Source organism: Pseudopipra pipra, chromosome 7, assembly GCF_036250125.1.
Source record: "Pseudopipra pipra isolate bDixPip1 chromosome 7, bDixPip1.hap1, whole genome shotgun sequence".
NCBI classification, from domain to species: domain Eukaryota; kingdom Metazoa; phylum Chordata; class Aves; order Passeriformes; family Pipridae; genus Pseudopipra; species Pseudopipra pipra.
The window spans coordinates 18,697,312-18,719,097 of NC_087555.1; the positions used below are offsets into that span (position 1 = coordinate 18,697,312).

The following is a 21,786-nucleotide window of genomic DNA, read 5'->3' on the forward strand; positions in this document are numbered from 1 at the left end:
TCACATTCTTTTTTTTTTTTTTGTATAAATGTCTAAGAATTTCAGCAAAATGACTGTATGGAAATGCTTCTGCACACTAGGCATTTCCAAAATAAAGTTTGAAAATCTCAGTAATAATTACTTTTTCAAAGAGGTTATATTTCAGTTTGATGCATTAAGAAACTACTCTTTGGTCAATTAACTTAGTTACTTTGTTTTACTTTGTTTTCAGTAGCTTTGAGTTGTATGGCAGACTTACAGACCTTGAGCCAGAGAGGAATGCTGCCCTACTGGTAAAAGAGAAAGGGATTGGAAGTACAGAATCGTCAAATGCTCAGGATCACACATGTAAAACCACCCTTCAGTTAAATCAGTCAAGAAGGTCGAGTGCTTTCAGATAGAACACAGAATATTGATGCAACCATGTATTACCTTTTTTCCTTTGAGCCTACTGTTGCACCCTGTGAAGAGTTGTCCCATGAAGGAGACTAGTGGAAATAATGGTTTCAGAGCTGTTGTAGTTAAACAGGGGCCATGGCAGGGATGATAAACTCACCTGGCACCTGAGCATAAGAACATTGGTTATCACAGACCACTGCCTTTAACATCTGTCAGATGTGGAACAAGAAGGCTGCATGGAACAAGCTTAGTACCAAGCTACATAATCACCCAACAGAGTTTAATTTTTACAACAGTTTTAATGAATAAATGTAGTGATTCTTTCAAAAAAATTAACACAAACCAAGATTAATTTTACAGTGCAAGACTGAGTCTATTTGCATACAAAACTATTAATCTCAGCATTTTGATAGCTGAGCTGGTATACTAATTTTCTACAGTGATTCAGTTCAACTTAACCAATGTGCTAGCAATTACTTCAGTATAGTAATGGAAATACTAAACATGAAAGTTGTCTTCTGAACTTCTGCTTAAACCAAAAGTTGTCAAAGACCATGCTTGTAATTAGGGTTAAACATTGTAAACCAAGGTACTACACATTTGTGTTTTCACCACAGTCATTTGGGGTGTCAGGTGAAGAGATAAATACAAATATAATTACACAGCAAGTTTCTAATAATCAGAATACAATTGGTAGTTAGTTGAGAGCTAACTCAGAGGCTTTATTTCAATAATATCTGAAATATTTAATAGACTTTGTAGAAAACAAAGTTAGCTTTTCTTCAGAAACATCTCTTGCAGTTCTCAGCTATTACTAAAATCAGTTCAACTGAATTAATTAAAAGATGTAAAACTTAGCATAAAAGCAAGAATACTCAGCTTCAAATCTGAGTTTTTAAAAGTCCTTGCTGTAACTTTCAGCTTTAGTTTAGCAAAAGCAGTAGCTGCAAGTGTCCCCTCCAGGCCCCATTTTACCATGTGTGGCATTTCTCACGTACATCCTCTTGCAGGGCCGAAGAAGAGAACAGCTCTAGATTCTCCTCACTTGTAGCCAAGCAGATTAAAAGGTGTGCCAGTCACCATCTCACATCCTTGTAAGAAAGAAAAGCAGGGGCCTCAAGATGCCCACAAGCTTGAGTGGAGCAGGTAACGCTCCTGTTGTGGTGTCAATTAAGCTAGAATAGTCCTCCCTCAGACTGCGTATATAGAGCAGTCTGTAATTCACTCCAGATAAAGTGCTCTACATTAGCTTGACCAGGGTATAAAACCATTTCACTGTTTTGCAGAACTCAGCCAGGGAGATAGCAGGTGGAAGTCTCCAATCTGGCTCAGCTACAACTAGAACAATTTCTGATGTACCAGCTATGCCCTTCGTTTGCGGTATCTCACCTTCTGCTCTGCACAGAGATAGTAAACTTGCAAAATTTAGGCTTAGTCTTTCTGAGAGGGATTATGCATGTCTACTGCAGAACAAAAATCACAGAATTACATGCAGCTAATTAACTGAGAAAAGGATTAGTTCTCAGTGGTATTAACTGCATCACCCTTAAAACATTCAGGAATTACAGGTATCGAGGTGCAACATCCATGTGTATGATTTGAACAAAATTGGCACAGCAGGCATTAAAAAAAGTTGAATCCTTTCTTAAAAGGAGGAGTTTGTACCTGAAATGTAATATTCAGTCCCCTCTCTATATTCCCCAGTATGTTTTGACAGTTTGACTGACACACATTCTGCTCACCATGTTTAAGTTACAGTGTGACTTCCAGTTACTACAAAAATGAGACCAGAAGCACATCACAAATACAAAGGTATTTTCAAAAACTGTTAATTCCACTTTTTTTTAAATACTCCTGAGAAGGTAGCTTATATTGTCAAAGTAATAGAGATGCCCTATGAAGGGCAAATTTTAAAAAATCTGTTTATTAAAATAGTTTCCTTTTACAGCTGTAACCTGACAATTTCAAGTCTGAGAACTTACGAGGACTAGGACGTTGATGCTGCATTTTGGTAGGACCTACAAAAATACAGGCAAATGCAAGACAACATTGTACTGTACACAAGCCAGCGTTAGTTGTTAATTCACAATAATCAGGGAAAGATAAGCTTTTCACATGTATTATATATTCACATTACAAAAAAAGAAATTCGACCGATGCCCCATACCTGAGATACATTATACCAGTAGTTGCAGCTAAAATTTTTTTATTATTTATTTTTTATCCCTGCAGAGGTAAGTGTGATTTCTCTGGGTGAAAAAACCCTTGATGTAGGCAAGGTGTGCTGGCAACATATCTTACTTTGCTAAATTAGGCTTCAGCATGCTGAAGATAAAAGAATAGCAAATGCCATACGGGTGCAAAGGTATAGCAATAAGCTCCTCGATATTTCTTACATGAGTTTCTCATTAATCTGTAATATTGTATAATGGAAAAATGCTCCAGTGAGCTTTTTCAATAGTTTTTCCATTAAAACAGTTTTGTAATTATATGAATTAATACCAGATGTGCTAGAGATTGCACTGATCCCTATAAAACCCAAAATACTGCTCCCTTGACTTAGTTCTTAAAGTAGCCAAAACCAGAAAATGAAACAAATTGTGACGTTCTTAAAATTTAAAAGTATGTACAAGTTTGGGAGTTTTGGTGGTTGTTGGTTTTTTAATTTCAGAAAAGACTATTACACTACACCCTCTATTACTCCACTTAAAATTACTTTCACATATCAAACTCGGTCACCATCTTGGTATAAATCAGGTCTTTTAAATTGCCTTTACAGACAAACCTACTTCTTATGAGCTGCTAAGGAAAAACCTACATGCTGCGAAAAGTGGTCATGTCCTTTGGCTCACTGCTTGGCACACACCAATCATCTGCTTCATGGTTTGCTTTATAATGCTTCCAGGCTGCTTTGTTATACACAGGGAGTCTTTCAATTGATTCTGTTGATAAGGCCTGTAAGGAGAGAAGACTGTAACTGATGATTCTTTTTAACTGAAGTTATAGTAACAGAACAAGGAGTTCCATTAGCAGTTTAGATTACAGTTGCTGATAAATGTAAATGGTAAAGTGTTACATCATACCTTGATGTAAATAACTGCATCTGTACCATAGCCCTCTAAGGAATAGAGTTTCAGGTCTCCTTGGAAGTACTGTGCATACAGACGTGATATGGGTAAGCCATAACCAAATCCAGCCTGATCCAGGAAAAAAAGTATATTTCCATTAATTGCATCAATCAGTGGTGTTTTCTGCTTTAACTTAACAGGTAAACAGACAAACTAAGCATGATGTTTGACAGTAAGAGGAGTTTATATGTTAATTATTATGGCCCCTCAGAACTATTATACATCCCAAAAACAGAAGAATGCATAGATGATTGTGATTATGAGAAAACTGTTTTATTCCTTTGTCAGGCAGGGCTGGTAGTTAACATTTCCTGTATTGTGGGAGCTTTTTGAAGAAGAGATACCATTAGAGAAAACTGTACTGTGTCTGACTTATGTCTCATGGAGCTACTAATCTTAAGAACACCAAGGACTTAAGTCAGATACATTTCATCAGTAGTATATATAAAAAAGGTTCAAGACAAAATGTCTCTGAATTTGTAGCTTATACTAAAATTCTATCAAGCCCTGACTGCAGTAGCAGGACATAGCCCTGAAGTGTTGGGCATAATTTTTTTTCACTTACTAAATTTTAGAGGTGCTCTCTCAATGAGCATACACAACGCTTCTCTGTAAAGATCTAGTGTTTAATGAGTTGCAGACTCATCTATGTGCAGAACACTGATCACTGATGCAATGTGGGAGAATAAATACAGGAAAGCTGTTCAGAGATTCTGACTGGGAGCTTAGGCTTTATTTCTTGTGCATCTATTACATTCACATGAGACCAAAGTAAATTCTTCATATGGCCTGTCACATCTGTGCTCCTTCATCCTTGCTGGGAGATGGTACAATTGACCTCACAGTGCAAATGAACTATGGCCTTGACCCAAAGTCATTGCTATAATTATTTTTCCGTTCATTCAGTGGCTACAAAAAGAATTCAGTGTTCTGTCCTCATTACAGTACGTGCAGCATAGCTAAGTGTTCTGCTTGAGGTAGCTGATCTTTAGATGTAGTAGAGGAAAACAGAATCTTGAATAATTTTTAGTATTTTATGCAATTTTCCAGTTATTTTCAGAAAAATACTTGAATTAAGCTCTAACATTCAAACGGCAATACTCATTGTATCTATAAAATCAGTACTTCATAGCTTTGGCTAAATGGTTTCTTTTGTGACCATTAAACATAGCCAAGATGCCAAGATATGAAAGATTTGCATACCAAAGGTGTAGCTCGTGAAGTCTCAACACGAGGACGTGGTGCTGTTGAATACATGTAGTTGAACAGTCTGTCAATTTTCCTCATAGGAACACCACCACCACGATCACTCATCTGGAACAAGAAGGAGCATGTAGTGTTATGTCCCTGAATATAATTTTATAAAAGACAGCTTTTCTCAAACAATAAAATCCTGAGAAAGTTCAGGTAAAACATAATATGAAGTTGTCCCTGTTAAGTTACAGGTTTTTAATTCTTATCTCCAACAATGACCAGAGGGAGATCAATCCCTCCCTTTCATCCCTTATCCAAACCACTAAACAAAATACTACTGTAAGCATCATTCATATTCTCTTGGAAGCAACAATATTCTACTTAAATTGTGCATGGCTTTTATCTTTTGTCTGAGGTCAGTATCTATATTATTTACAAAATACCAGGTTCTCTGTATTTTTAATCTTTATTCCTCAGGAATACTGCCAGTTGAATATAGTTTACTAAAACCTGTTACTGAAGGAGTAAATCAAAGGAGTTGTTTTACTACAGTTTAGTTAAAGACCTATGAAAAACCCAATGCTTGCAGTTGGTATTTGAAATCCAACATGAATATTGTACAGAAAAAGAAGAAACTTCAAACTGTACTTAAGGTGGTTTGATTTGTGTGCAATATACAATATTTTTTTGTTTGTTTTTCAGTTGTTTCACACCTGTATAGCTCTGTCATTGTCACTTAAAAAATGCTTAGTTAAAATTGTATAAAGATGCTCCTTCATTTTTAGTCATGGTTGATTACTAGCTAGGCAAAACATGCCATGACAAAAGCACAGGCTGCTATTGCAGAGCCTTCAGTGTGACTGTGCAACCTCGTCATGAACTTCCTACTAATATTAGCACCATGTGAAATGCCACAATGGTCTTTTTACTTACATACATAATCACGTTCCATCTATTGACAGAACCACATCACCCGCTACAGTTAGTAATATGCTGCCTGTGGCAGGGAAAAAAACCCTGATCAAAATAATCTTCAAAGTAATAAAAAAATGGGTACCTTCACAGTTAAATCCTCATTTCCCAACGTGACGTGTACATGAATTGCAGGATAAATGCATCGATCAGCATTATGTTCCATGGTGGCTCTCATTGCATTCTGCAATTTTCAAGTACAACTTAAATCCTAATTGACTTTGCATATTACCTTAAAACATCATTTTAGGAGTTATTTTTATCACCTATTTTCAGAAGCAGAAAAAAATGTATATTGGTTTAGAATAATTTTTTTTATATTTTTGGTTTATTCAGTATCAGTATTTATATAGTTTGTTAAAATACACAGACTTCAAATATTTACTTTTTTTAAAGGAAACATCTGAATAGTTAAACTTAGAGTTTTTGTTGTAGAATTCTTTATAATGCACAGTACATGCAATATGACACAAAGATCAAGAAAAGTCTAGGACTGAACTGCTTGAGGAAAGCTTTGAAAGACCTATTACACATTTTATCAGATTCGAAGATATCCCCAAAATTGTGTATCTTATTCTCACTTGCTTTATTAAGTAATATCTTCATATATTTTAAGATTTTAAGAACTGTCTGTTCAGAAGGTGTCAGATGTATTCAGTGGCTAGGCAAAGGAGATACATCTTCCAAAGCTGTTCATTTTCTATTCAATTACCGTTTGTCTAAACAGTACAATTTAGTAATGTTCCTGCAAGTAGCACAAGGTTTGCACTTGCAAAAACACACTGCTATCTAGAATTGATTCAAAAGGTAAAACCAATACAATCTCAGTAAACAAAGATGTACAAAAGACTTGCGTAATGATAAGTGCACAGACCTTGAAAAGTTCAAAAACCATGTGATAGAGGTGTGATGGCACATACACCACTTGCATGGGCTGTCCTGGTGATTTAGCTGGAGAAAAGAGAGTCTAAATAATTAAAGAGCAAATGAGGTATCTTTTATTCGTTCTCTCAGTAGTTCAAAATGTGAATCTGTATTGTTGAATTTTCGAAAAGGAACATTTTAACAGAAATCTTTTGAAAAGTTGATGTTAAAAGTCACACTCAAGATTTTCAAATGCTGTTTGCTGCTTTAGAAATTAATCTTAAAACCACTTTGGCATCACTGATCAGGGCACATCATAGTTGCTTTCTATAACCCTTGAGGAGGTTATAATGAAGATGGAATGGAATGCTTGGTATAAATCTTTTAAGTGTCACAAGAAATGCAGAGAGGGTGAGATGCAGCAGTGTAGGTGAAGACATACAAGAAATCTTAAGAGAGGGAAGGAGGCTGCTAAAATTTGTTACATCAACAGCTGTAGTGTCAAAAACTTTTCTACTGATTTCAGTTTTCCAATTAAAGGGAGGAATGGGGAAAGCCTTCTGCCAGATTTTTAAAAACCCAAACTATTTACAACAGTAGATCCAAGAGAACACATTAACTATACGAAAGGCAGAAGGAGGACATTCCACCACCAGCTACTTTAGAAGAAGCCATCATGATGTTCAGGAGGGTGCCTCATCCACATTCACTTACCGTTCCGCTCTTCAAGGATAAGTTCTGGAGAGCTCATGTAATATAAATCACAAAGTCTCTTGGCACTTTCATAGCCATCTATAATAAAAACAGAGGAAGTTACAATTCCCCCTCCCACTTTTTTTTTCCTTTACAGTTTGCCAAAAAGAAAAACAAAAATTGCAAGTACTGTGCACTGTCAGGGAGATTTTGTATTTTCTGACAGAAGTTGGGTTTATAGGAAAAAGATACAAATTGCATTACACTTTAAATAAAACTTCTACTCCAGGTAGAAAAGAACTAAGCGGTATATGAGTATCAGGATGTGTATTTGCTCTTAGTACAGATATTCGTGTAAGTTTTCAGGATTCTAGTTCTTATCTGCTGAACTTACCTCTAATAACTTCAACAACATTGCAGTTAGGATCAATGCTTCCAATGTGTTTTGGATGAGCTGGATTAATTTTCCCACCAAACAGTAAAGCTGCCAAAAAAGAAAATATTATTTAATACCCAGTATAATTTTATAATTTTAGTTTACATCTTCAGCTATGCTAAATAAAAATTTTATAGGCAATCTATATTTCCAGTCTTCACCATACTTGAAAGATTACATTAATAAATATTTTAGGAGTTGAATTGAGTTTATAAATAGCAAGGCAAATAGTGTACTCATAAGTAGCATTTAAGTACATACGAAGCACTTAAAAATTAAAGGAAGATACACTTGACATAGTACAGGTATCATTTCCCCTCCTTTCAGCACTGGCACTTACAGTGCTGGTTAAGGAGCATTCTGATTGAAATGCGACTCATGTAGAAACGGTCTAAGAAATACTGCACGTTCTGCGAGGTCACTGGATCAATGCCAAAGCTCTCCTTGTATTCTATTACTCCCTGAGCCATCGTAGGAATTACATCATTGTGCCGATTCCGGATTTTTATCACCGTATCTGTAAAACTAAAATTAATACATTGTTAGTGTTTCACTTTCAAGGGAATTTAATACTCTGGCAAACAAAGTACCTGCCTACAAAAATGAAGACTGTTATATACAGAAATACTACAGGTCTGCCTATTGCAGTAAGAAGACAGGTCAGACTTTACAGCGTATTTTAGGGGACTAGCATTGAAACAATTCAACTATTTTGACTATTTATAAAATTACTATTTATTTATTATCTTGATTACTGCCACAAGAAAGAGAAAACTGCGCCACCGTTTTCATGCAGAACATCCCATGTCTCTCAAATGGCACTTATGGTCAGCCAGCACTAACCAAAGCCTCTCTACAGAACAACATGATGTTAAAGTGTTTTGTTTCCTGTTTTCCTGTACCCTCCTTTTAGGAACAGGGGGTGACATTACTGCAATTCTTATGTAAATATTTGAGATATTTTTCTTAACCTATTGTTTTCTTGCCAGTTCTTCCATATAATATTAACAAAATATTAACATACGTGACAGCAAATCCTTACCTGTGAATAGCCCCTGAATCTTCTGAGCTTTTGTCCTTAAAGTCAAGGATCTCCTGAAGACTTTGGACGTACCTTTCAATGAAAGAAAAAGGACAAAGACCAATTCTAATATGCCTCCCCAGATCTCTTTGGTTAGCAATTTGTGGTCTTCCAAGGTTGCTTGTTTCCATGTCATAGTACCTGTCCCCCATGAATTTTGTTAGATTCTTTTGAATCTATTCATGACATTTCTTCCAAAATTTCCAGAGCGATGAACTCCACAATTTAATTAGAATGCATAAAGGATCATCTTTGTATTTTAAACCCAGTGGGTGATCACTTACTTGCAGCCCCAGCAAGTTCCTGTTATTAGAAAAATCTTTCCAGCTTATTCATGAATTAAGTATTTCTGCCATCTATTCCTTAGATGCATATTTTTCAAGCTGAAGAATTCTATTTGGTTTCTCCTCACGTAAAAATTGTTCCAACCCTCTGATTATCCCTCTTGGTCTTTTCTGTTTAGGACAGAGTGACTAAAACAGCATACAATTCAGAGGAATAAAGGGCTAACACAGTCGTACAATTGTATTCCTCCCCATTTGTTACTTAGTTCCTAACACAATTTTCCTTCTTGTCCATCAACTGACATATTTGGAAAAATATTCCCAGTAGCATCAAAATTTCTTTTTCCATTGTAAGCAAGCAATTATACAGGGAGAGGAGAGTCCTCCCTGTGTTCTACCTTGCATTTGTCCAAGTAGAATTCATTTCCCATTTGATCAGTGTCATTTACTATCATGAGAATGTAAGCATTTGTGTTTCATTAAGAGCCTTCCTCTTCATTGATAGCTCTTTTTATATTCAGTCATCTAATCAATCCTACTTATTCACTGGCAGGTTTTCTGTTCTCTTAACTTTAAAAGCCTTTCCAGATATCTTTGTGCCTTTAGCTGTTGCCAAGCAATCTCTTTGTTTTGCTTTCATCTTAACAAGTTTATATTTATGTGTAAGTTCCTTATCTGAAAGTAAATGTTACTTTTCAAAGAATATCTTTTTTACTTTAATAGTTTTATATTCTTTCTATTGTTTTATGTTTTGGCTTTGGGAGCTTCCTATTGCTTTCTTCATATCTTCTACATCTTTACTATCAATATGCAATAACCTGTCTTGTAAATGGTTTCTAGTATGTTTTTGCAAGCATGTTTTGCAGGCCTTAGCCTACTTCTGTTGGTTTCTTCAACTAGCCTCTTCATTTTTATGTAAGTCCCCTATTAAACATCGTTCTGGTGGATTTTTGGTTGTTTTTTTTTTTAAATTAAAATGTTTTGAATTCTCATACATGAGTGTCTGCAATACTGAATGATTTTTTAATTCCCTCATGGGCTCTCTAATTGCTGCTAAAGAGTTTTTTCCAAGTCTGTAAATTTAGTTTCTGATCTATATCACATTGGATATTTAGTATCTCACTTTACATAAGGGATGTTCATGTAACAAGCCCATGAAATGTTCTTTCAGTAGAAAAGAATGAGTTCCTCCAACCTGTGTATATGCAGAAGGTATGAAGTGTCACTGGTCTTACCAGCTCTGAACCAGCTGAACTGAAGGTGTTCTCAGGAGGTTGTCTGGAAGCAGACTTATTTCCTTCATTATGTTTGCCAATCTCACAGGCAGCTCTTGTCGCAGAAACATAAATGAAGTCTTTTCACAAGCATTTTCAGATCCTAAGACCAAAATAAATATATGACATCAGAATAAAGTCAACACTTATGGCACTTATTTTCTTGCATAAGAGGTCTGTGGCTTGGTTTCAAACTGGACTTGGCCAGGCTGGTAAGGCAATGTTTCTTTCGTGGCAGCAGCCCATTTGTATTTCAAAATGTACCTCATATTGTAACCTACCGGCCCTGGTCGCGTAAGGAGAATCTTCAATATACAGAGCAATAGCTGCACACCCAAACTATACAACTTTAAATGCAGCTTCTATCCATGTGTATTGTTCATTTTATTTGCAGCAAGCATTGACTCTAACCACCACTGATCAAACAGTATGTCATTCTGAGCATGTCAGAGAGGCAAATGAAACCAGCACAGGAAACTATTTATGGGAAGGGTGTTTGAGAAAGTATCTTGGTCCCATACACCCTGCTTTTGATCACTGATCTTACTGAATTACCATAAGACATATTGGAACACTTTCAGAAAATAAATTCTGTAATACTGATCTCATTTTCAACTAAATCTTTTGTAGTTTAAGTTCATTGTCTTACAGGAACAGAAGACAGATGAATGAATTCACATGAATACCGAGAAAGAAATGAAAGTAGGACAGCTACTGTGGTTATCTGTTGGCATAGTAGTTTTTCCATACATTTACTTTTAAATGTTTTTACATTTTTAAAAGGTAGAAGCTTTTGATAAGAGACCTGCCCTTTGTTAAAGACAGATGTCATCTGTGTGGGTGGCAATTAAACGTGGTTATTAAAAGCAAGACCTGAGTTTACTCCCACAAAGCTTGTTTTCCTAAGCAAGACAGGAGAGTGCAGCATGGGGAAGAGGCTAAGAAATACTGTATATCACTCTCAGCCAGACTTCTGTCTGGACTTCACAAGTGTCCTGTAAACAGCACCTGAACTTACTAAACTGCTCATCTTCTGCACCTGAAGTACATACCTCACCCTGGTGTTTTACAACAGGTGTCTCCTAAAAATTAACTCTGGTGTACTGCTCAGTTCACTCTTTCCATCTGGCAAGGGGGAGTTGGGGAAGAAAATTAAAGGAAGGGACATAAAAAAAAAAAAAGGAAGCTGGGAGTGTCTTAAACAGGAAAAATCTTCACCAAATTGAAATGGAGTACCTTACTTTAAAGCATCCAGACTCAGATACATCATAAACTACACTGATGAAAGAATGTCAGTTAACTTAATGAAAAAGAAATTCCTCCCCAGTGGCACTTACCAGTATTATTTGTTGTCTACATATGACCTCTGCCCAGAAACCTTTCATTCTCCCTAGTCAGATTGCGTTTCAGACGTGACTGTTACTGGCCTTTCCCTTTTCTTGGGTAAAATTCCACAAACAAGTCAGACTGAAGGTATTAGAACATAAATATAATCTTTAAATGCCTTATATACTCAGCAAATTACACTCCACAAAATAGTTTTTGTATCTGGAGGTTGCCTTTTTGCAGTCCTGGGTCAAATATGGAAGGCAGTTTAGGGCAGGACTTTGCTGAATGGACAAATGAGTCTTTCCCTGTGCAGCTACAGTCTGTCTAGGCAAAGAACGGATAAGACTCCTACAGAAAATACTGTGGGCTTGTAAGTCAAGTTATCACTGATGTATATGAGCCAGACCTAAATTTGTTTATGGAATATTTCATTTTTTTAAGTTAGCATTACCAGATTTATTTCCTCTTTGAATGCTCTCCCTAGAGCAAAAGGAGACAAAAAAATCTTTAATGAAAACATCATCAGATTATAATGGCTACAGAATGTCTTAAAGACTGTCTCAGTCTTGCACTCTACTCTTTTTTTTGCCTTTGTTATTAATTTTTCACTATCTGTGATTAAATCCTTAAGCAAAGGAGAGAAAAAAAATTAAACATTTTCAAAATTATTTTTACCTTATGTTCAGGTAACTAACAGTAAAAAAGTAGTCTATCTTTTGACACAAGGGAATAGTGTGCCTTGAAAATAAACACTGATTTTAAGGTAAGCATTACTTTATCAGTATTTAGTGGTAAAATAATACAGGTCAGAGCAAACTCTGAATTACAAGATTCTTTGCTTAAAAGTATGGTAGCAACAGAACACCGGGTGGGGTTCCTGTATGAATCCAGAGTTTAAATGTTGGATACATTTCATTGCCACAAATGAAACGTTGAATAGACGGATGAAGTGACAGCAGACAGTTAAGAGAAAGTTTTCTTTGTAAGTCTTCCTACTTACACAAAGTCTGGGGCTCTATGACTAGTTCTCAGTTATGTTTTACTTACAAAAATGTAAAAAGCAATGCAACTATTAACTAGTTAAATGCTTATATGCAACACTTATGTAAGCATTTATGTGCACCAGAGTGCCTTGGATACAGAAAGGCACTTACAGGGAGACTTACACAACCTTTCCCTGTGTGGTCTTTGCTTTGAAGCAGAACAGAACAATTGCTGTGATCCCTTTTGTTTCCAAGCACACAGTCAAACCTGGAAGCGTTATGAGTGGTTTTAGTGAAGAATATAAGACCGAGTATCCTGTTACTATCTGCTCATTTTCAGCGCTAGATTCTGAATCCTCCAGGATGGCTCTTGGTCTCTGCATCCTGCTCCTTCTAAACCAGCAAATTTTGGGTAAGGTGTTTCTGTAGGGCACAGACATGCGACTCAGAAGTGATGAACTGTTCCAGCCCCTCGGTGCCATCTGAGGTTAGATGTTTCCTGTGTTTGGAATATACCTTAAAAGGTCACACGCTGCCAGCTTGCAGAAGGCTTAACCAGTCTCACCTGAGTCACTGCTCTGACACTACCAGCTGTCCCCACCCTCTGCCCTGCAGGTTCTGCAGGAAAACGCCCAGCTACTCTGGTGGTGCCAAAAACTGGAGTTTTCAGCTGAATTTCTACCTTGTCACACTTCCAGTCTACGGGAAGGCGCCAACTGGGCTCCCTTGTCCCAGAAGGAAGCAGGGCCTTTGTGCCAGAGAGCGCAGCACTAACATGGGAGAAGCAACAGCGGGCAGCGCTGACGGTGGAGGGTCGCGGCCGGAGCCGCCCCGCTCCTCACAGGCACCTGCGGGAGCAGGGGCAGCGCGGGGAGTGCGGCCCGGCAGGGACTCACCGAAGTCCAGAAACTGCTTCATGGAGAGCGGCGAGGGGGAGAAGCGGGAATAGAAATCCACCTGCTGCGGGATGGTGCCCGGGGCGGCCCCGCGCAGCAGCGCGCGCAGCAGCCTCATGGCGCAGCTCCGTCCGCTCAGCTCAGCTCAGCTCAGACCGGCCCAGCACAGCCGCCATTTCCCGCCACGCCGCTCCCCCGGCCCCAGTCCCTGCCCAGGCCGCCTCCGCCGCGCCGCCAGGAGGAGGTGCCCGAGGGGGAGGTGGGCGGAGGGGAGGGCGGCTCTGAGGGAGCGGGGCGGGGGCGCCCGGAGCAGCCCGGCAGCCCCGAGGTACCTTGACGGCCCGCCGGCAGAAGGCAGCGCTCGCTTCCCCGAGGGGCCCCGCCACGGTACAGGGGCGCTGCGGGCCGGTGCCGCCGCCTGCCCGGCGAAGGGCTGCGGGGCGCTCGCTGGCGCCGGGGCGGGGGCGGTGGGTGCGGGGGCCCAGGCACAGGGATCCCTGCGGGCTCGGCCGTGCGCTGCTCAGCGCGGGACGGGGCGGGGACAGGGCCCCCGGGGGGCGGTGGGAGGGCAGAGCCTCACCTGAGGGAGTCGGCCTTCTTGATAGCGCACCCTTTGCCCAGCTGCGGGATGGGCTGGGATTTGCTTCAGTTATCAGGGGAAAAAAAGAATTAAAAAAAATACAGAGAAAAAATAGGGCTTCTGCCTTTACAGGTAGACTCCCTATCTGTCAACAATGAGCACCATATGCATCTGTATTGGTTAAAAATCACTTTGACCATAGATCACATTAAATCACTTTAGTGGCTGTTAGGATGCTAATGCAACATGTGAGGTACTAAGCAGTGTATTTAATAGTTTATTGTCCTGCTCTGGTAGAAATATCTAGAATATGAACCAAAAAAAGCAGTTGTGATTATAAGCATTTCTGATAAACTTAGATGTTAAGGAAGTTTTGACACTAAGCTCTTATCTCCAACAGATAGGTTTATTGGCACAGATCAATTTTGATATCTGGTAGCTTGGTACCTCAGAAGAGAGACCCCCAACAAAGAAATTCCTGGGAGTGATGCACTTCTCAGCTCTGTACTGTTGAACTCCTCCACTTCAAGAAACGAAGTGATATCTTGCAAACATTTCTGTTAATCAACTTACCGTGTTATTTCCAAAGTATTTGACTCTTCTGTACCTTCTTCCCCTATCCCCTGATGACACTGGGATTGAGAGGTGAAATACTGTTTATTAGTGCCAAGGGGGTATATGTTGGTGTGCAGTACTTAGGTAAGCAGAAGCAAGGACACCTCCTCTTGCAAAAACCTGTTCTGTCTGCCTGTTTTCTATGATGAGGGAGGAATGGCCCTGAAAAGGTGCAGCTTGCAGACAAACATTTTGGAGAGCAAGAAAAGGGGGAAAGAGGTCTATCTTGCAGTATGGAAAATGCAAACTGCAGGTCCCCAGTCCATGTACAGTGACCGTGTCACACCTTGGCTGTGTCTTGGGCTAATGAGTTTCTGTGTTTTCTCACAAGGATCATGGTTAGGACTCAGCAAGGCTTATGAGGCTGTAAAAGGTGTATAGTATCTATGACTCCATAGCCTGGGAAGACAAACAAACATTTAACAGCATCTGAGGACCGGGATAAAAAACTGAAGCAACTGCTTACACAGTCCCTATGGGGAGATACACTGCTTCCATTCTTCCTGTGACACACAGGCTGTTGTCTGGCAGGCCAGCTGAAGCACGTCCAGCATGTCCACAGGCCTCTGCTGGCTCAGCATGCCAGCTACAGTTGCCTGGTCGTTTCATTACAGCTTGTTCTCCTGGGTTTTGCAAACCAACTGCTGCCACCTTTGCCTACTCTGTGCTGGGAGAAGTTATTTCAGCTGTTTGTAAATGAGCAGCTTTCTGGTTCTGTGTGGTCTGCTGATTAGACACACTCCAGTCATGATGATTAGCATTGGAACGTGGGTGCTTTGAATGGGGACTGGTAGTTCAGTGCCACTTTCAAAAGTTTCCTTTCACTTTATGGGCTGATTCCTGATATTTGTGTCCACCCAAGTGCCCTGTTCTCTCTTTTTCCACATATAACTTCTGCACAGGTCATTACTGAAACTGTACTGTGGTGGTCCCTTGCATTGAAAGCTTCTCTCATAAGATGCATCTCCTGTGCTGTGACAGTTAAAGGTACGTGAAGGTATTGCAGTTTACCAACATCCCACTTATGTACCTTAGGGGTATATAGTGTGTATGTAGATACATACACACTGCACGCAAGCACACACTATATATAGCAAATATAGTACATTAGGTTCTATAAGGGTACATATATACATACTATACACATACACTGTTATTTATAGTGCTGTATCACTGTATATATAGTATATACTATATATAGTACTAAGCATATATAAAGCACAATATACTATATTAGTACTAAACCTTATGATCTGTTCTCCCAGTCCGTATTTTGTCTTGTTGTAGAAAAATGTTTGTTGTGCTATGTGAATGAGAATACTTGTTTAATAAATGCAGGTTGAGTTCACATCTTGGACATGCTCTGAAGGGTCTAGTGGCATATTCTGGTTCTAGTCCTGGAAGTTTCCTGGCCACAACAAACACTGGCCTAGCACATATCCAGCTAACCCTTATCTTCAGGCTTTGTTGCATTAAAAGGCCTCTCAGCAAAGGCGAACAAAGGATCCTGTGAGGGCTGACATCTTAAAAACGGAGATAAACTATGTTTTCTCTGTTGGGTTTGGTGGTTTTTCCCCCTGCGTATTTTTGGCTTTTCTGTGGGTTTTTTTGGTGGACTTGAAGCTGTACCCTGCAATTGTGTTACTGACTGTCAGTATCAATCTTTCACTGCCAAATAGAGATAGGTATATGAAGTCCTTGACCAATTTTGGGGGATGTATCCCTCTCCCCTACTTACTCAAACACTCATCTGGCTGTATTTAGGAAAATTTTTATGAGGCTGGTTGCATTGAAGGTCCCCTGGGCAGTGTGAGTGCAAGCATGGAGTGAGGAGAGGGCAGCTTGCCTTGCTGGGAGCTGACACTTGGAGCTCTGCCAGGCTCCAGGCTCTGCCTGACCCTGAGCAGTGCTGGCAGCCGCAGCAAGTAGCAGAGAGCCTGCGAGCACGAGATTGTGCCTTATCTCCTGCAGCTCCTCGTCTGCCCCTCTGCGTGGGGCAGGAGCAGGAGCTGTGGCAATATCGAGAATCGGAGAACTTGTCACAGTTTGTGGCTTTCAGCATATTCTACTGAACTTAGCTATGGCCACCTCAGTTAAGTATGATAAAATCACTATTGCCAAGACAATGTTTAATTAAAAAAAATTTATTTCACACTTCTATACAAATATCCACAGGTCATTTCTAATCATGGAATGATGTAGCATTGTTAGCCAGTATAATGAAAATTTGAGATAAAAGTATACCAGTGACATGACTTATTTTTCAAGAACTTTCACTTTAACACTGCTAAGACATTCATGTTCTTAGGTGAGGGCCAGAATCTGCTTTTAGATTCAGGGGTATTTGTTAAGCTTCTTATCCTCTGATTAGCCTGGCTTCTGATGTTGCTGAGCCTTTCAGCAAATAAGCTAGAATTTTAAAAGCTCAAACACTGGGTAACATCAACATTCATATGCAAATGTTCATAAAATCAGTCATAACATATTGAGATTATTTAGTGTTAAGGAAGATGAGTGTAGTAAATTAATTGTAACTTTTTAGGTGACCACACCTTCGTACTAATGTTCAAAGTTAGTAGTAAAAATAAGACACTTGACAACTGCCCTCCTAGCAGGTTTTTACCCTATAAGGGGAAAAAGTACCAAGAGGTTTTTGCATAGTTCAAATTACGAGCAATTAAATGCATACTTTTTGAGCAGAATTGTGTTTCACATGGAATAAACAGTTTTGAACTAAATCTTTGTTCTTAAATAGTACCAACACTTTAAAACATGGGTAAAAAAGTAAACTCTTTAAATAATTTTATCACTTATGGTACAGTAACTAAATTACTGATAAACAACATCATGGTTCTACTTTATCAACATTCAGGTATTCGAGATGATTCAGTAGTCTCAATGTGGATCAGCTCCAGATCCACACAGTTAAGGTACACGAGGCATCTACAGACTCCTTCAAGTGCTGTATAACAGTTGCAGTAGTCAATGCCTTTTGCCAAACAGGAAGTCCTTATGAAGCTGGAAAGCTGGTTTTGAGAGAACTCACTTTCTTACAGCAAGTATAAAACTCTATCTAAACCCCTACTTCTGCTTGGTGTCCAAATCCTTAAATAGTCTGCAATAATATACAAATCATGTTACAAGACCTGATGTTACAACACATAAACTTACAAGTATCAGGAAAAGAAAGGCCCCATACACATTATTAGCATAAATATTTACATTTTTAGAAAGTATTGGCACCTTCAGTTACTTATTAAAATGCAGTGAAAGCCTCAGGTCTCATAATCTTAAGTTCAAAAACACAGTGGATTTGAAAATTCATTTAAGTCTTTGGCCTAACAGTTAGTCAAAGACAATGATTTATAACAAAAATAAATACAAAAATGACTAAAATATATATATACAAAAAGTACATCTAATATTCAAGCCTCTCTTTTTAAAAAAAACCTGTGTATATTTGTTGTGAGCAAGAATCACACAATCTGATCTTAAAAAAAAAATTTAAAAAATCAAGCAACATGACCCATTGCACATGTAATTTAAGATGATGCTTCTTGTTAAGCCCTAACTACTGCAGCAGGTAAAGGTTATGACTAAAGCAAACTTGCAGGTCTTCAGTTATACTTGAAGAAAGTGTGTTAAGGCCACTGTGTGTTTGTAAAGCACTATGTATTGAGGGAACAATGGAGAACCTGTCTTGACGTTAATCGTCCATTCCTTACATACCAGGAAGAAGGTCAGAATCACAGGAAAAGGTCTGCTATAGTGGTTTTGCATATTTTGCAGAAAAGACCCCAAATCAACATAGTATTTTCTGAAGTGTGGGTTAGATTTGAGGGGGGAAAGAGGCAGTCTGAAAATTAAATAATGCAAATAAAGTCTGTTGAAGCAATTTTAACTGTGCAAATAAAAGCCTCAGTATAAGTAGTAATATCTACAATCAAATGGTGAATGTCCATAGTGTTCATAGGTCTAACTCCATCAGTATTCCATTAATGAAAACCTTAACCTCTGTCTGAACTTTCTGGATGGAGAACATTTTTCCCTAAGAATAACTTTCATTTTCATTCCATTTTGTGAACCACTGTTTTGTCTCATCTTTGATCTGTCGCTCTTCTTTTCGAATTCTTACAGCGTGATAGCTGGGGACACTGTCTTCGTACCTGGAACGCTGGAAGAACCCACACTGGGGTAGAGGAGAAAAAGAACAGTTTAGGTTTAAGTTGCTGCCAAAGTACTACAATCATAGAGGCACTAAATTCTTCCTTTGCACAAATACAAAGGTAAGAAAATTGAAAAGAAAAATATGTAAGCCAAAAATGTAGCATACGTAGCTGTAAAAATGTGAGGCAGCAGGTCTACATCAGTTATTCCAGCAGCACTTGAAGACAAATGGCACAGTCTGGCCATATGGTGGTAATCTAATACCTTAAAAAGATTCCCTCCAGTACAAAGCTGTTCAGTCATCTAATGAGAGCATTTACTGCTACACAATGAAGTAGGTACAGTTCAGGAAAGCTGCTTCTCCTGAATCAAAGGTAACTATGTACTTCAGTGTCTTCCTGCATGGTGACATGATTTACCCTTAAAAATCTACAAAAAGACTTCCAGAACCTCCAAGAAAAGTTACACTAGGGCCTTGTTTTTCAAAGCACCATCTCAACTATAGTCATCTGAACTAATTACACATATGCAGTATTAGAAACACAAGTCTTGCTTACTTTGCCATGGGAAATCACTCTAGATGAAATCCTGTACAGTTTATTTTTGCTCTGGAATTTCTTATCCAAAGCCACTGTAAAAACTGATTTTAAATATAGAGGAACAGATTGAAATTAATTTTCAAAACAAAATGGAGCTATGGCCACCACGTTACTAAGCTCATGATTGGCAGACACTCAGCTGTACGTGCTTACAGATCACTGAGGTAAGATTAGGGTTAAGAGACATTGTGCCATCCAGCTGTCATTAGGTACTGCTGGGGGTAAGAAAAGGTTAAAGTGGCAAGGTCTTTTTGTTCATAGTGTTTAGAGTGCTGGGTTTTTTGATTTTGTTTGGTTGGTGGTTTGAGGTTTTTTTAGTATTAGAACTTACATGGAACTGAATTAAAAAAATGTTATAGTGAGCATAGACCAAATCTTCAGCGATCTCATAGTTAAGATTTCATTAAACACTGTTTTGACATAATTTATTAAGAATTCTTCCCCACCCTCTGATCCCAAGCATCACTTACTGATATAATGTACAAGCATGTGATATCTTAATTTGAATAAAGGTTTCTGGAAGCATAAAGCATCTAGTACCTTCAGCAAAGTGTGTTCCTAGAAAAGTGTACCTTAGAACTCAAGTAAAACAGATGTTTCCATGCAATAAATTCTCATTATGAAAACCCCTCTCATTACAAGCAACGTGGACCTTTTAGCATGCACTAAAGGTTAGTAAAGCAAGTTTATATATCATCCACGTTTATATATCTTTACATTTTAACTCTACAGTGTTGATTACCATCTTGCAAGCTTGAAGACTCACTTGTAGTGTTAAAACATAAATTTAAAAAAAGACTAAACCCCATTGCAAAAGAACAATATGTTTTCTAAAGAAATAAACAAGAAGTGTTTTAGACCAAGGTAAACACCTGTGTGTGTTCACATGCACCAAAGGCTGAAAATCTATCAACAGCATGAGCAAGCAAGTACAACAGTTTGAAATCCAAAAGTTAATAGAACATATGCAGAAAAAGCTTCACAGTTAGCCACCGCAACCATAGCATGTGCCACAGCTAAAAATTAAAAAATATCATCAGTTACCAATTACAGAAGTAGATCAATACTATGCATCAGAAGTAAGCCTCTCTTTATCAGATGGCTGAGCATGGATCTCAGCCTTGTGATATGTGGCATCGTAATGATCTTTCTTATTTCTCTTGAAGAAACCACACTACAAGGAAGCAAGGTATTTAGTCAATTTTTGTGGACTGGAAGATGTCAAACCTATTAAAACTAACTTTAATTAACTCTGTGAACTGTCTTCCTCTTATCCCTCCACAGGCCAACCAACAACAAAAAAAAAAATAACAAGAACTCAGCTGTTTCTAGATCTGAGAACTTCTTGGACTAACTTGATCTATAAAGTAACAGAATAACACAAGTTATTAACAGAATAACCTGACAATATTATTTTAGAGGCATTTTGGTAAATTTGTAATAGATTGCTTGGATTTTTTTAAGAAAAGGTACAATAAAGTATGTCCAAGAAGCCTAGAAAGCTGTTTGTGGACCAGTGCACAGGACAGACAAGAACAAAGGGTAGAACAAAACCAATTACTGCTTTGACCTGTTCAACACAAGCTTTTACCTTAAATTAATTATGTATCTGTCTTTGCAGTATAATGTTTGTCCTTCATAATACAGCACAGTGTTTGTCATCAAAAGCAGCATTTTACACTGTGTGTGCGTGTAAAAAATGCTTGTATTTTCATGTGAAGTAAAACACCAGTAGTTATAACCTAACAGCCTACCTAAAGTATTAATTCATCAGGAACATATGCAGGAGCAGCTGGGCATTTATTAGAAAATGAGGAAGTCATAACTATCCTGTGAGAAGTAACCTGCAGCAAATAGTAGTTCCTCAGTAAAGCTAATTGCTGCAGTTTTGCTGGAAAAAAGTGACAGGATAGTCTTCTTCACCTCTTCTTCCTTAATAACCTTCTAAAATAATCCCATAACAGCAAATACTAACTGTCTGCCCTGTAAAAACTAAGAATAAAAGCTGTTCTCTTATACTTGGGACTACAAATAGTTGGCATTTTTACAAAGGTCATTAGAAAAATAGGTACTTGTTTTTTTCTTTCTCAAATTGTTAACCTTTTGCTATACATACTTATTTACTCCTCCTAAGATTTTTTAAAAGCCCATACTACAGAAATTCACCAGCACAGTTGGCTGTGTATTATTACTGTACCTTTTGGTTATTTTTATCTACTATCAGTTTAATGGTATTTCTAATGTTATGAGAACACAGCCCTGCTAAAGCATTTGTAAACAGCTCACATGAAGTTTTACACGTAACTGCAGAGG

General features: G+C 38.3%; 2 protein-coding genes and 1 long non-coding RNA gene across 7 annotated transcripts in view; 1 reads left to right on the forward strand and 2 right to left on the reverse strand.

The window, feature by feature from the left end:
- Nucleotides 1–657: 657 nt before the first annotated feature.
- PDK1 (pyruvate dehydrogenase kinase 1) lies at nucleotides 658–14,760 on the reverse strand. Of its 2 annotated transcripts, none has more exons than XM_064660840.1 (11): nucleotides 14,666–14,760; nucleotides 10,266–10,407; nucleotides 8,708–8,779; nucleotides 8,006–8,190; nucleotides 7,624–7,713; nucleotides 7,251–7,328; nucleotides 6,547–6,623; nucleotides 5,758–5,856; nucleotides 4,710–4,820; nucleotides 3,462–3,575; nucleotides 658–3,333 (listed from the first exon to the last, which is right to left on the reverse strand). In XM_064660840.1, the coding sequence occupies exons 2-11, from the start codon at nucleotides 10,373–10,375 to the stop codon at nucleotides 3,193–3,195; spliced, it is 1,077 nt and encodes a 358-aa protein (XP_064516910.1). In that variant the 5' UTR covers nucleotides 10,376–10,407; nucleotides 14,666–14,760; the 3' UTR covers nucleotides 658–3,192. The 2 variants fall into 2 exon arrangements, with proteins under 2 accessions (XP_064516910.1, XP_064516909.1); XM_064660839.1 differs by lacking the exon at nucleotides 14,666–14,760 and adding an exon at nucleotides 13,513–13,846.
- LOC135417157 (uncharacterized) lies at nucleotides 13,681–21,491 on the forward strand. Its single transcript, XR_010431941.1, has 2 exons — nucleotides 13,681–13,756; nucleotides 15,610–21,491. It is a non-coding gene; the product is annotated as an uncharacterized LOC135417157 (long non-coding RNA).
- The window catches only part of ITGA6 (integrin subunit alpha 6), a 45,901-nt gene continuing 40,950 nt past the window's right edge, over nucleotides 16,836–21,786 (reverse strand). For 2 of the 4 annotated variants that reach the window (XM_064660838.1, XM_064660836.1), the window contains 2 exons: nucleotides 20,518–20,647; nucleotides 16,836–18,896 (listed from right to left, as the gene is read on the reverse strand). In XM_064660838.1, the coding sequence (XP_064516908.1) occupies nucleotides 20,540–20,647 (108 nt within the window). In that variant the 3' untranslated portion in view covers nucleotides 16,836–18,896; nucleotides 20,518–20,539. The remainder of the gene's footprint in view (nucleotides 18,897–20,517; nucleotides 20,648–21,786) is intronic. The other 2 variants (XM_064660837.1, XM_064660835.1) reach the window with 1 other exon arrangement.

Bases quoted from the DNA above. Each gene is read 5' to 3' on its own strand.
- PDK1 (XM_064660839.1), bottom strand. From the start codon at position 13,630: ATGAGGCTGCTGCGCGCGCTGCTGCGCGGGGCCGCCCCGGGCACCATC. The intron at 5,857-6,546 runs GTCTGTGCACTT...TGAAAATTGCAG, and splicing joins TGGTTTTTGAACTTTTCAAG to AATGCAATGAGAGCCACCAT. The intron at 4,821-5,757 runs GTACCCATTTTT...TTCTTGTTCCAG, and splicing joins ATGAGGATTTAACTGTGAAG to ATGAGTGATCGTGGTGGTGG.